The 14,889-nt window shown below is 36.2% G+C and overlaps 1 protein-coding gene across 1 annotated transcript; it reads left to right on the top strand.

The window, feature by feature from the left end:
* The first annotated feature begins 1,020 nt into the window (after positions 1-1,020).
* On the top strand, positions 1,021-12,137 carry LOC117342961 (zinc finger protein 771-like). Its single transcript, XM_033905267.1, has 2 exons — positions 1,021-1,170; positions 11,104-12,137. Exons 1-2 carry the CDS (start codon positions 1,130-1,132, stop codon positions 11,948-11,950), a joined length of 888 nt encoding a protein of 295 aa, XP_033761158.1. The 5' UTR covers positions 1,021-1,129; the 3' UTR covers positions 11,951-12,137.
* Positions 12,138-14,889: the final 2,752 nt, after the last annotated feature.

Below are 14,889 nucleotides of genomic sequence, written 5' to 3'. Positions count from 1 at the left end.
TCCATGCATAGTGATTTCTTGAAAACAATCCGTTAAGGATGTCATCAAAATAGCAGTTTTGCTGTATGTCATTGACATAATGACATCTTTAAAATAAAATACAGACGCTTTCTTGGTTTATTTATTTATTTATTTATTTTGTAATGTAGTTATATTCACTTAACCTCTTTCAGTTTTTATTTTTAATCATGTTTCATTCCCTTTTTTTCGCCTCCTATATCTTCCCTGTTCTTGTTACGTTCTAATAAATTTCGGGTTCATAGGTTGTCCCTCTGTGTAGACATGCTCTCATGATCATCGAACGCAATACATGCTAAATTTCATATGATATAAAAAAAAAAAATGCGTTAATTCATATCAGCGTCCAGGTGTGGTTTTCACGAACATTTGTGTCTCCAGTTATGCTATTAGCAGGAGAATCCCCAGGACCAAGCGAAATTGATTTTAGATATAAATGTAAAGAACAAGAAACTGAAATATCATACTGTTATATAAGAGTTCATTTAAACGGACATGAACTGATAAGTTTTCTCATGAAATGGATTTCGATTGGAAATTTCAATTTCAAATAACACCTGATCTATATTTAATTATCGGGATGATTATAATATAGACTGAGAAATTTTCTAAATCTTACTAACATACCTGTTAAATAAACATTAATTAATGCATAGCAAACTATTCCGATATGAATTACACCTGTCTAATATGTACACGGAAGCTTTTAATGAATCGCATTAACAATTACATCAGTAGGCACAACAAACAAACATATATTAACAGTAGGTATAAGGTAAGCTGTTCAAAACAAGCTCCGCCCCTTTTATCAGCACACTGTCATGTTGTGAAGTGTTTGAGGTAATTGTCCGATAGATGACTCCGCCCCTTGTGGGCGTGGCTGTGTGCTGTACATTATGTGAGGGTAATGGTCCGATGGACAAGATGTCACTGAGCGTGCTTTATTACTCCAATAATCGAGTCTTTATTTACATCATAAAGTGTGTAGAGGGTTTGATTCAATGTACACCCCACTGATCAACAGGCTGCTTCGGTGCATGTTCTGAACCAAGGGACACCTGCAATAATCTGACAAAACCACCCACGGGACACTGGCCCCAGGGACGGGAATATGGCCGACACCCAGGTGTGTCTTCCTTCACCTCTATTAAGGTAAGCCTTCAGCGTCAGAAATATTGACTGTAACGTGTAACATGTTGCATTTCATAACCAAAGATACAATTTTGAAGTAGGAAGGTCGTCACTGACAAATTATAATTAAAACAATACACTACATGCAATAAGTATGTTTTGTATAAATAAGGCTGCCTGATACAATATATTGTTTTGAAAGATTCAGTGTGAAGGAAGGTATTTACAACAGTGCTAAGAATGTAGAGTTTTTACTAGGTCGTTCGTAAACAACACAAGTAATTAAGCAGTATTAAATAAATATAAATGAATATATATTGTGTTTTGACAGCTGTTTATCATTTACACTGCATATCACATAGTAGCAATGAATGCTTATGTGTCTAGATAACTTTTGACAAACTATGTAAAAGATAGAAATGAACATCTATATTTCTAATTTCAGAGATAAGGTTCAGGTGTTAAGTTTGGTTTTTGATATTATTTGTCATGTTTTTCTCAGATTTGTTATCCATGTGTAATGTTAAGTGGGGTTTGTCTATTTAGAAAAGGGGTATGTCATGTTAAATCTGTACAGCTGAAGAGAATTTTAGGCTCTGAGTGCAAGATAAAAAAAGGTGTTAAAGAATATTAGTATAACTAATATGTGCAGTACCGTCAAACGAGGCGATGATTGGATGAATGTAGAGATAAGCCCAGGTATTATTTGTAGGTTTCTACAGCTGATGTCACACACATTAAATAATAAGTACATTTCTTGTCATGATTCGGATATAATGATAATATTCTTTCAATAGAATGAAAACTTTAATGACTTATGATTTAAATTCTTAACAAAATACTGTAGCCAAATACGAACATATCTAGAATTGCATATACAAAGTCATGGTACATTATATTGAATGAAAGTAATGATTCCGCTTTCTTTCAATTCGAAATACAACAATCATGTTTTCACTAAGGTCAATATATATGGCTACATATCAATATATATGGCTACATATCAATATATATGGCGACATATATTCAAATGTCATTTGTTTTAGGTTATATTATGGAATACATATTTGGTATTGGAACATAAGTGCACCAATAAGCTGTTTAACGTGCATATTACCACACTTAAATACAATTGAAGTATGTAGATTTGTGGTAAAAATACACTTTTATGGTAAAGGGAACTCCATGAATAATTTCCTGTTTTTACCTGCCTTACATTTCCTGCTATTTTTGTGTCATCTCAGTTCTTAGTATATGTTAATTTTTTGGAAGGTATTTCACTTAGATAAATATCAAAGGTGGATGATATATGTTTTATATCTTTTTATGTCACACTGATAGAATTATAAATTTGCACCTCTGGTTCAATATTTTAACATTTGTTGCATTTCTATTTTGAATTTCCTTAATTTCTTCCTGGCTGTCCCCACTGTTGGTCCAACACATCTCTGACGAGTGCTAGAAGGATGAATCACCTTTATTATACAGTTACACATTCATTATTTGAAAAACACATCAATGATACTGAATTCATGCTTTATGGCGCTACCACTTGTGTGGCTTTCACTAAACCCTTAAAACATTAGATATTAGAAAAGATAGACAAAATAATATCAATACATGAATAACAATAATAAACAACAATTAAAAGGCAAACGAACATGAAATGACTTATCATTCGGATATTAAGTATATTTCTTGTATATTTTAGTAATTTGAAATATATATGTCTTGCATACCTCTGTAAAGGACTGGTATTACCTACCAGGATGGTTACCCTTTGTGGTATGTACCGATATGATGCACCTGTAGTGTATAGGAGAATTTCTAACCGCATCACGCTAGCTCTAATATAATGTACAAGTCCTTTCATCATGAAGTATTAACTTTCGGCGATATGAAGGATATCATAATATAGATCTAACCCACACAATGTGATATGATAGTTTTTCTTTGTTAAAATGATATCGTTTAGGAATCAGGATGAATATATAAAACAGATGTTTGTTAACATGGATAAGACTCTCTCATCTTTATTTCTACTTGTCACGGATAAAACATGTGGGCTTTCTGTCGATAATAAAATCACGGCACATTTGTATTAAGCTAATATCAACACCGAGTAAGTGATATTATTGTAATTTATGGAATTTTTAATTTCAACATGCAATGCTTCATTAATATATTTATGGTAAATCAGGAAAGACACAATTTTTATATGAAAAACAAAACAAAAAGCGCTGTGGGAGTCATAGAGATGATGGCATATTCACTAAGGACCATACCACCTTATCATGTTTACCATTGTCTATACCAGTATATAAAATATACGAAATATAGTTAAAATTAACCTTCTTATGACTCTCCTCTCTGTGTGTGGTGTGACCAGTATAAAAGCCTGCAATCCGATTTTAATACTACGCATTCGGAAATCAACACCACCTGCATAACTTCCATGCAATTCCATTAAGGTTAATTTATTTTATTGTCAATTAAGTTTAAACGAAGACATTTGACATCTTTATCTGAGTCAACCTCATCTCTTCATCTCTTTGTAAACAAATATATGCATATATCTTACATCTCTTCAAATCACACAAGTTAAATTAAGACTTTGTCGGAGGAGGATTTTTAGAGAATGACTATTGAGTAATTCAGATACGAATGTTCAAGATATTTTTGGTTAAAGTATTTGGAATATGCGCATTTTTTGTACATGGTTTTAGTATACAAACATGTAGTTAGAAATACACTAGCAGGGCACGATCGGGCAGAGTGAATAATAAGGAATATGGTGACGGTAATGTTAGTTTCGAAATTGCTATGTGATATAATAGCTATGATTTATATAATTGTCAAAGTTGTAAATACGTTACAGGGATAGATGAAATCATATATTTGATATCCAAGGGTTTTCTGTTTTGCTGAATCGACATATGATATCAAAATAAAATGTAAATGTAGGTTTCTCTATCATTCAAATCTGATGACCGAAAATGACCAGACCAGTTCTTTACGAATATAAACATAGATTTATAACATGTTACTGAGACATGACTCTGCCAGGAACGTAAAACATGAGCATTAGATATCAAGTGGGGAATACACGTATTACTAGACATCACATACACCTGATATTGTTGAAAAGCAGGCTGAATCTAAACTTACAAAGGAAAATGAAAGTTTTGTGCCAGGACATACAGCAGTATCATGTTACATGTACATTTATGTAGAAATAGAATATACCAATAAACCAATCTTATTACATCACATTGCTGTCCCAGACCATACCTAGGCTTATATCACATTGCTGTCCCAGACCATACCTAGGCTTATATCACATTGCTGTCCCAGACCATACCTAGGCTTATATCACATTGCTGTCCCAGACCATACCTAGGCTTATATCACATTGCTGTCCCAGACCATACCTAGGCTTATATCACATTGCTGTCCCAGACCATACCTAGGCTTATATCACATTGCTGTCCCAGACCATACCTAGGCTTATATCACATTGCTGTCCCAGACCATACCTAGGCTTATATCACATTGCTCTCCCAGACTATACCTAGGCTTATATCACATTGCTGTCCCAGACCATACCTAGGCTTATATCACATTGCTGTCCCAGACCATACCTAGGCTTATATCACATTGCTGTCCCAGACCATACCTAGGCTTATATCACATTGCTTTCCCTGACCATATTAGGCTTATATCACATTGCTGTCCCAGACCATACTAGGCTTATATCACATTGCTGTCCCAGACCATACCTAGGCTTATATCACATTGCTCTCCCAGACCATACCTAGGCTTATATCACATTGCTTTCCGTGACCATATTAGGCTGATATCATATTCGATAACCACATTTTCTAAAATATCTTATATCCATCTTCATTTTGTACATACAATGTTGTGAGTTTAGTTTGTCTACTCCCTTAAATTTATTTATATAAATCTTAAAAATTACGTTTAAAACAAATCTGCAATTCTTCCGAGCTCTTTCGCGGCTCTTCAAATGTTGCTCTTCGGGGGACATGTCCAGGTTTCAGTTCTCCTGAAGAGCAGCAATTGAAAAGCTGCGGAAGCGCTCGGGAGATCTACAGATTTATTTTACATTTTTTTTAAACTCCTTCACAAGAACTATTCCGCTTTACATATCAATCTTATTATCTTTGTATACATATATAACTTAGATGCATGATGATGATATATTTTGATCTGCATTGACTTTATATATTCATGATCGAAGTAGTCTTAAATCCACATATTCATGCATGGATTAGCTTTTTCTCCAGCATTTATTAATATCATGACGGCAAGATCTTGAATATTATTAACGGTCTTAATCACACCTACCGCGTAAATAATTATAATTTATTCATCTCTGATCTTTAACATAAACATGATCGCGAACATGAATTGCTTAAACATACTGTTGTTCCTTTGCTTTTCCGAAACACATTCGACTTATTTGATTCATTTGAACGGTTATGTATCCATACCTTTGGCTCCTAATTTAAGTTTTTAGCGTACTCTAGCATACATCGTCCAGCTCAAGTTTGTGAAATATGATTTGGTGTAGGTCCTTAAAGGTATTGCTAACTCTCCACTAAAAGGATTTTCTCTGGGTACTCCTGTTTCCTTCTCTATAACGAGGCAGTCAGACGACTTGTTCGCCCGTTGTCAGTATAATGTGACCGGTTGGGGTGTCCTGCTGGGTGTCTTCGGCAGTATGCTTCAGTGAGGTAGCACTATATAGTCAGCATCAGTTTTGTCCTATCACAAGGAGACAAATACAAACATGTCGTAGCCTCTCTAACCACACACATACGCTACACGCATGCATCTCGCACACATGGGAGACCGTCCTCAAATGGCCTTAGCTGTAGCTGGACGTTAAACCATACCAAGCAAAATCAAACCTTTATAAAGAACCTATCTCGCGCTTCCATTGAGCCATTGAGATTTGATTATATGAATTAAGGAAGCGCGTTTCCCTATTGTTGTAAAAGAACAATAAATATATTTGATAGGTAACGCCATGTAGATCAGGAAGGTAGACAATGATAATGCTGTCAGTCCATCAAGGTTTTTTTTATAAGACGAACAATTTAGTTGATTTTTTTTCCTTCGGTAGTAACATACTTAGCGCCCTACCGTTTAGTCCCGTGGAGAAGGGTCCGTTTATGTGTTACTTAAAAGCCTTTATAAAAGAGTGTAATAAATACATCCGAGAGATAAAAATACAGCAGCTGGATAGAAAATATCTTATATAATACTTCCTAGCTGGATTGTGTAGCTGGAACCATCGTCTTTGATTCCGTTCTCCAACGGCAAAGTTGTTTGTTGGTTTGATTTAAACATTTCATCGGTTTGGTTGGTTAGAATGCTAAAATTCATACAGAAGTTACTGAATTATGGATTTTCAGCGCCTCCCAATCCAATTTTAACATTTATTTCGACCTGTTTCGAGTTTTTTTGGTCACCTCCTCTGACGGACGAGTCCTAGAAGGACGAATCAGCTGTGTGGTGCAGTTTAATTGATTTTAATCTTAAATGGTTTTGAATGGTGTTAATATCTTGGGTGTCTTTTGTGCAATTCATTCAGAGCGCGAGGACTTGCAAATTGCCGTCCTTTGATATCATGACAGTGTTGATAAAAATAAATCGATATCAAAATACTTAACGTTATATGTGTGGGAGGTCTGCATAGAGCTGAAAACATAAATTTGTGACTTGGCTTTAAATCTTAATATGCTCCTCTAGTAAAGCATAACGTATACATACAGGCATTCGATTTGGAACATTTATCATTTACCAAAACATTGTTTAAGATTGATTGTGATTGTCCTAGCTTCCATTTTGATTTCCCGAAGAGTCGTAAAAAGAGAATGTGTAATATGAAAGTATCATATAGTTTTATTTATTATCCGATATACATAGTATCGATACTATTTTCATAATTAAAGTGTTGTTCGTGTATTTGAGAATGTCAAGTAGTATACTTTGGGTTTGGATTTTTTAGTCGATCCTTGATGTACGTAATAACCCCATATGATCAGCCTCTTGGCTTTATTGGGAAGTAGTATTTCTCCCTTTGGGATATTAAGTCAGATATGTTCGATGCTTGTTGATATACCTCAAGGTTTCGTTGTTACTACCCTTGTTCCCATTTTGAGAATGTGACATTGAACAGATTTGACCCCTATATGTAAAGTTTGTGCGATGTCAATTCTCTCGGAACACCTCTATATTTTTAGTTCATATCAAGCCTTCGTTTAATCAATTTCGAGTGTAAGAATAAAGTTAATGATGTATGTCGGTATTCAAGTCATAATTGTTTGAACAATAATACTGTTTCTGTATACAAATGTATATACACTACCCAAAAATCTCGAAATTTTGTTCAATTACAAACTTAAGGCGCCTCCGTTGTGTACTTTAAATCCCATTTCGCTGATTTTGATTTCCCTGATCTTTGGAATTCCACATTTTTGACCCATACAACACGGACGAGTCTGTGAAGAACGAAGTAGTTTATGATTCCACGTATATTTTGTCCGTTATTTAATTCACAATAAATCAATATACAAAAGTTTTGTAATTAATGAAATATTAACTTTTGAAAATATCCTTTTTGTTATTTTATGCAATGCTTACAATAAAGTGAAAAAAGGATGTCTCGCTATACCGACATATGATGTCCTACTAGGTATCACATCAGAAAGCTCAAATTTTTGAAATTATGTTTATTTTAAGTTTTGTATTTCATAAAGGGGCCGCGGTGGCCGAGTGGTTAAGGTGTACCGACACTTTATCACTAGCCCTCCACCTCTGGGTTGCGAGTTCAAAACCTACGTGGGGCAGTTGCCAGGTACTGACCGTAGGCCGGTGGTTTTTCTGCGGGTACTCCGGCTTTCCTCCACCTCCAAAACCTGGCACGTCCTTAAATGACCCTGGCTGTTAATAGGACGTTAAACAAAAACAAACCAAAGTATTTCATAAATTAATACAGCAATTTTTTTTAATTTAAATCAAAAAAAAAAAAAATGGTTTACAAAAGTGTTGCGTAGATAAAACTCCAGAATATGTAAATGTATGTTCTCTGTGCCTTGATACCGTTAGCAGGACTGATCATTGTAGGAGAGATGATTTATTCTCATTACCATAGAGACAATTTCTCGCTGTAGGTATACCACACGTGTTAAAAAACCAGCAAAAACCATTTATTTGAGAGCTGGGAGAATCAGATATTAACTATTAAAGCATGTAGGCTGATTTATGGACGAAATAGAAATAAAAATAAACCTACTGTCTAATCTAACTCGAGTTAGAAACATGTACAAACACCGCGGGATATTCTGAAAATATACGATGGCCATTTAATGATATACTAGAATATTCTTGATTTACATAATAATGGTTAGACATTTTTCGCAATTGTCGTTCCAATGTGCTATAAAATGCTGATTTCACACATACAAAGACATACACTTAGGTATAATTACAGTGTTGCGGGTAGGTAGGTGTGACCAGCCAGTCCAGTGTCGGGTGGAGTTTGACCCATCAGTGGACAAATTACAAAGGACGGAGTTCCTCCGCGAGCTTCTGATGACACTACTTCAGCAAAAACAGTCACATGTTCTACATAATGATTACTGCATCAAAATATTTAATTGAGACGTCTCACATTTCAATCAGCGACTGTCAAAGGGGGAAGTGTGGGTCCTTTGTGTAGGGACTATATTATGCCGATGGCAGGGAGCTGTGATGCGGTCGTAAAATGACGTCACAAGCCAAAACAAAACTGAGCGGGTATAAACAACCTACTATCAAATCATAGGCTTTAGAGACTGTCGTTTTATGGTGCGAAAGACCAGGTAGAATTACATTGGAAATCAACATGAAACACTGTACCGAAATAATTGTAAATAATTAAAAGGACTTTAAAATGCGGGTAGGACGTAGATCCGTATAACAGGTATTTGTGTGCGATCCAGAGGGGGCTGTAAAATGCCCCGATGTCCGGGTCTGTCAAGGATTGTATGACAAGCGGCTCATGTATCATTACCCTTGACTGGTAAATAGTATTGGAATTATGTCGATTGTGGGTTTAGGATTTTATTTTATCTCATAAAATATGAAATAATTTATACAGAAGATAAAAGACATGCTGTCCCTAAAATCTACGACTTCTGAGAGTCTTTAATAATGCAATAGGCTTACGCTTGACAGGCACGTCGGAGGATAATAAAAGCGCGTTTACGATCATGACCGAGCTTCGATGGAGACCTCCGATTTGTCGATCGTCAGAGCGAGGCTAAATGATGAAGGAGTCCTGTTCTTTATGTAATACACAGATTAGTCCGATAATTGGAAAACTCCCGATAGTTACATCAATATAATTGTCTTATAAATTCACTCGAGTGCTCTCTCGTCGGCAGAGTAAATGGTCCGTATCTTTGACAAATTAGTAATTTATATGGAATCTTACAGACTGATACAAGCACATGACCATCGTAACCACTTGGTCGTAATTATGTTGTATTAGACATGACCACGGCTGTTTCCACTTTGATGTCCCACTCCCGTACTTCCTTCAGCGGTCTCAGATCGTGCATTACCCTGCGTCACAGCGCACGTGTATAACATGTCTTGGTCAGTAAGGGCCCGGTAATGGGACCACAGAGGCACGCGCTGCTCACGTGGAACCCTAAAGCCGATCAACTGTAGACCAGAAACAATTAAATACTCATATTATGTACAAAGATATCTCCGAGAACAGGGCTGGTCAATACGAAGATCGTCTGTAATGACGTAACATTGATCCGGCTGGTTATAATCGGTACACTGCCGGGATAATATTGGAAATGTTCGATTCTTGCATAGTTGGCATTGGATTTTCTATTTCCTTTTTAGCAATATATCTCATGATATGTAAATTTATTTGTTGAACGTGAACAGCGAATATACTAAGACCAGACATGAAACTTGAATGTTTTCCCCAATAGTCTTTTTTTAATGTTCAAATAATTTTATTGCTCAAGAAATAACAAAGAAGAAAACACAATGAGCTGCCCTCACGCAGGAGAGGGATCCATTCGACAAACCGAACACTCACATCCTAGATTTTAAGATTCATAAATGAGTCTATATATGTATTAATGTATCGTTAAGAATGGACAAACAGTTTACCTCTCAACTACAGTATACATCCCAGACAATAGTCTAATGGACCCTTATTCACTTCATTTTTGTATTTGTAGTATTGTCAGAACATCTCCCGATTTGCATAATTCATTGGATAAACTGTGACAACAAAATACACGATTATCATTAATCATTTAATATGTCTGGGTTCATATCATTCCTGCTGAGAAACGGGCCAGTCTGTGCTGTCGTGGATGTGTCCTTGGGCACGACACTTTACCCTAATTGCTCTGGATGGCATGCAACGGGCCTCGCGTATGTAGTTCAGTGAGGTAGTAAAATAAAGCTGGTCCGTCTTTTGCCAAATTTGTTGAAAGAATCCAGAGGGAAAGTCTGGAAGATCAAACTGGGCGTATGCAAGGATATAGAAAGGGTCGCGTATCTACCAACCAAATCTAGTAATTTTGTGAGCTTTGGAAATTTGGTAATTTTAGAGGAATATGCAATTGTTTGTATATTCCTTCAACTCTCGGGGACTAAAAGGCCAATAACATACCTTACTACCTAACAATTTTCTAAAATGATTGTACAAAAGACATGAAATAATAGGTGTCTTTGAATATATATTGACTGATTGACATGACTAAATATGCGTCGTGCAATTTAACACCACATGCTAAAATTCATTTTTTTTGCGTTATTACAATTTTGAATTAACTTATGTGATGTAATTTTTTCTGGTGAATTATATAACGAAGACCTCATTTTATTATATTGTGTATGTCGTTTCAGGCCAATCCCCGTGTATGGTCAGAGAGAAGCACTTCCTCCTCGGATCCCACGTCTCCCTTTCCAGCCATGGGTATCCATGGACGCCGGACTTAGTCTTATGAGATCGTTCCCCCTAACGGCATTCATGGCGGTTCAGAATCATGCCAGGCAACAAGAAACGAGCGCCGATATTTCACCGGGGTTCCGAACGGTTGTCCGATCATTAGACGATAAATCACAGGATGATCGAACAAATGCACGTGCTCCTCTGTCAAATTCACATAAGCAGAGCCCGGATGTTGTCTCCACCTCGCCGTATCCATTTCCGCTGCAGCCATTAATATTACCAAACCGAGGACAATTAATCTCACCACTTAACGTCAACAGGAAGGTATTCCCTTGTCCAGAATGCAGATACACAACGGATAGAAGAAACAATCTCAAAAGACACATGCTTACAATGCACAGACGTTGCGCAAAGCTCATGGAATGTTGTGGCGTACTTTTCACTACGAAAGCCTCGCTTAGAGAACATTCTATGATATTTCATTACCATGGATACACGTGCTTTTACTGTGGGCGTCGTTTCTGTCGGAAAGCACTCTTGAAACGCCATCTATCCGTCCATAATGGACAGAAAGATTTTGTTTGTCCGGTTTGTGATTACGCCACTAGTCACAAGAGTAACTTAGAACGTCATAGGAAAATCCACTTGCGCAGTGATGACACGTCTTCGTCAGAAAGGGATATCGAGGAGGAGAAATGTGACTACGCACATCCTGCAAGAACCGGAAGTGACGTAGGGTTAGCACACGAGTCGGATATTTTGTCAGACTCGTCGGAAGAGGAAGAGATTGACGTTAGCTGAGTCACGTGATATTGACACATGCTAGAGTCACCTAGAAGGCTAAAGGGAAATTGCAATACTTCTGCCTGTCGTACCAACAGGATAAATATGATGCTAAAAACGCCTGTTATATTGTATTGTCTCCATTCAAGATTCATATGTTATGTTGTTATTATATATAAAATAAATATTCAGTTTTGTTAACATATTCAATGGTCATATTTTTTTTAATTCACACAAATTGGCACATTGAATCCAGATATAACGCCCACCCAATTCCAGCAGAATATTCATAGGAGGTCGGAGGTCAATTGAAACACGCAAAGAAAGAAGTAAAGAAGAGATATATTTCAACAGGTCGGAAGAAGAAGAAAATATGACATGAATGACGGTGGGGTGCCGAACCAATGTTGGTTGATGTGGAAGACCCAGATAAACATACTCTAGTAGGGATCCGGACAGCTGGCACGCGCTATATGACGCTGTTCACAATAATGTAACTTTCTACCATTTTACCTTTAGTAACCATGTCGTCAATTCCAAGGAACATTGTAGATGACGCTACTAAAACAACTTTCATAAAACTTTGCAAGTATGTGAGAAAAATAATTAAAACATGGGTCTGTTGAGCGAGCAAGAATATATCAAACCTTGTGTAAGAGTTTGGCTGGCAAGCACTCTACAATCCTTACACTCGGGTTGAGATTATAAGACTCTATCATATGTGGTCATGTAGGATAGGGATATTCCACCCGAGGGGTCACAAAATGTGGTAAAACCCGAGGCTCCGCCGAGGGTTTTACCACATATTGTGACCCAGAGGGTGAAATATCCCTATCCTACATGAACCACATATGATTGAGTATTTTTCTCTCATTCCCCAACCTAAAATATGCAAAAATAGGCACTATCTGTCGATAGCTTTCTCAGATAGGACGCCATTTTTTCTCAATCCAAACTTTTTTCTACTGCATATAATAAAAAAAGAACAGCGCCAATCGATTTACCATACCCCATATATGCAAACGATGTTTGCTGTTCTAAAAACGAAGGAAACCATTCATTTCCACAGTCTAACGTTGTTTCAGCAGCCCTGTCATTGCAAGCGAAGCCAAATCACTTGATGTCGGCCAAGCTAATGTGTCCTTTCGCGTGAAAATATAGTTCCATGTTTTATTAATAAAAAACAATAAAAGAACGTGTTTTTTTTTTACATAATTTATATCATAAATAATTTTTTTTATCTGATTACATATCTTAATTCAATGTATTGTTGAAATGTTTATAGATAGATCTACTTTCGGTTCGGTGACCTACTTTTGTATCATTGCGCGCGCGTGGCTATCCTACACCGGAAGCGAGGTAATACACACACAGCAAGCATTGATGTATTTACCTGGACAGACCAGTATGATACCGGTAGGGATGAGAGAAATCCCTGTCCACGGAGCAGACCTACGTTATATTCTATTATTCTCTTACCCTGGACAAGGATATCCATAATTTTATAGGTGTGCTATTTTCTTATCTCACCCTGGAGTTGTGACAAACTACACGTGCTCTTTGCACTTTATCAACAATTTGATTACGTCGCGACAATAATACAATGACGTCACGGCAACATTACAATGACGTTAAGTTTACGTTTTAATCAGGCCACCTCGACATTGTCTTGCATAGATGTAACATCAATATTGGATACATAAAAGAGTAAACAGGGTAAAAGAAAAATAATTATTCCACTGCCTTTGAAATGAGACATTAGGGTCTCAACCCTCAGGACCCCCCTGTCTCACTCCCAAGGGGGTGAAAGATTCTATCTGTCACATATCTAGCCAACGTAAAATATAACAGGATTATTTTCCCAATTCCTGCGATGATTGAACACTTCTGACTCTGACATATTAGATCCGTTAAGATATCAATATTCAGCACCTCATTAAAGAACGCTACGGTAAGTTTGCATGGGAAGTAATGCAAATATGTTCAATATATATGTCTACAAATTAGGCCGTATACATACAAAACACATAAATATATTTAAATGTAGGCCGTACCAAGAGGCACAAGGTAATACAATTGTACATTTTAGGTAAGGAGGTGGAATGTTTTATTTTGTAGTTGAAATTAGGAAGAAATAGTCTTTGATATGTATATAGGTAGGTGGGTAAGTAATTCATCATACAATAGACCTCGGTATTTTATCATCCTACTGGGAGGAATTTTCTATTTTCTTCCCCAATTAATCATCTAATCTTCTATTTAGCTACCAGTTTTCTGAGTTGGAGAAACAAATAAAAAACATTTATATTTTATATTAGGAATAGGACGCAAAGACTCTTCAAATCATAATATGGATTATCCTAATTACAACTAGTAATGCATGGGCTGACTCAATCATCAAAAGCGTAACAAGTTAAATATGTACTTGTCCCAATATAAGTACATTTCGACGCAGCTAAAATAAATGCAAAGATAAATAAATACATAAAATTTAAAAAACAAAAAAACAAAACAAAAAAACACCCCAACTTTTATTTACACTTCATCACCATGACATTTAAAAAAATCACCTTACACACATCATTGGATGAAACAGCGGAACACACTAGATGGTGCTGCCGTGGTGTCACTGACGACAGACAGTAAACAAAATAGTTCGGAAAGGAAACAATGCGATCAAAATGTTTTACAATATTTATTGAAATATTTAGACATTATTTTAAAAAAATCACACAAATCATCATTTATATTTTTTTTATCCCATTGCATAAAACTATGATTTACCACCGCGCAGTTATACTTTGACAAGTGTGTAACGAAGCTATCGATTCGCAAACCTAATCACTGTGCGTATTTATCGAAAATTAATAACAGTGCGCTTGATAAGCTTAATCTAGTGATAATGCAACGCAAGTGTAGATATTCAGTCTCATTAGGATGATGAAAAATACTACAGA

Source organism: Pecten maximus, chromosome 14 (assembly GCF_902652985.1).
Source record: "Pecten maximus chromosome 14, xPecMax1.1, whole genome shotgun sequence".
NCBI classification, from domain to species: Eukaryota; Metazoa; Mollusca; class Bivalvia; order Pectinida; family Pectinidae; genus Pecten; species Pecten maximus.
Note: the sequence above shows the minus strand (reverse complement) of the source record. Positions and strands in the feature narration are given on the sequence as shown.

What these genes read in the sequence shown, in the direction of transcription:
- LOC117342961 (XM_033905267.1), top strand. Translation starts at nt 1,130, where the DNA reads ATGGCCGACACCCAGGTGTGTCTTCCTTCACCTCTATTAAG. An exon ending in CTTCCTTCACCTCTATTAAG is followed by an intron (nt 1,171 to 11,103) that starts GTAAGCCTTCAG and finishes ATGTCGTTTCAG; the next exon opens with GCCAATCCCCGTGTATGGTC.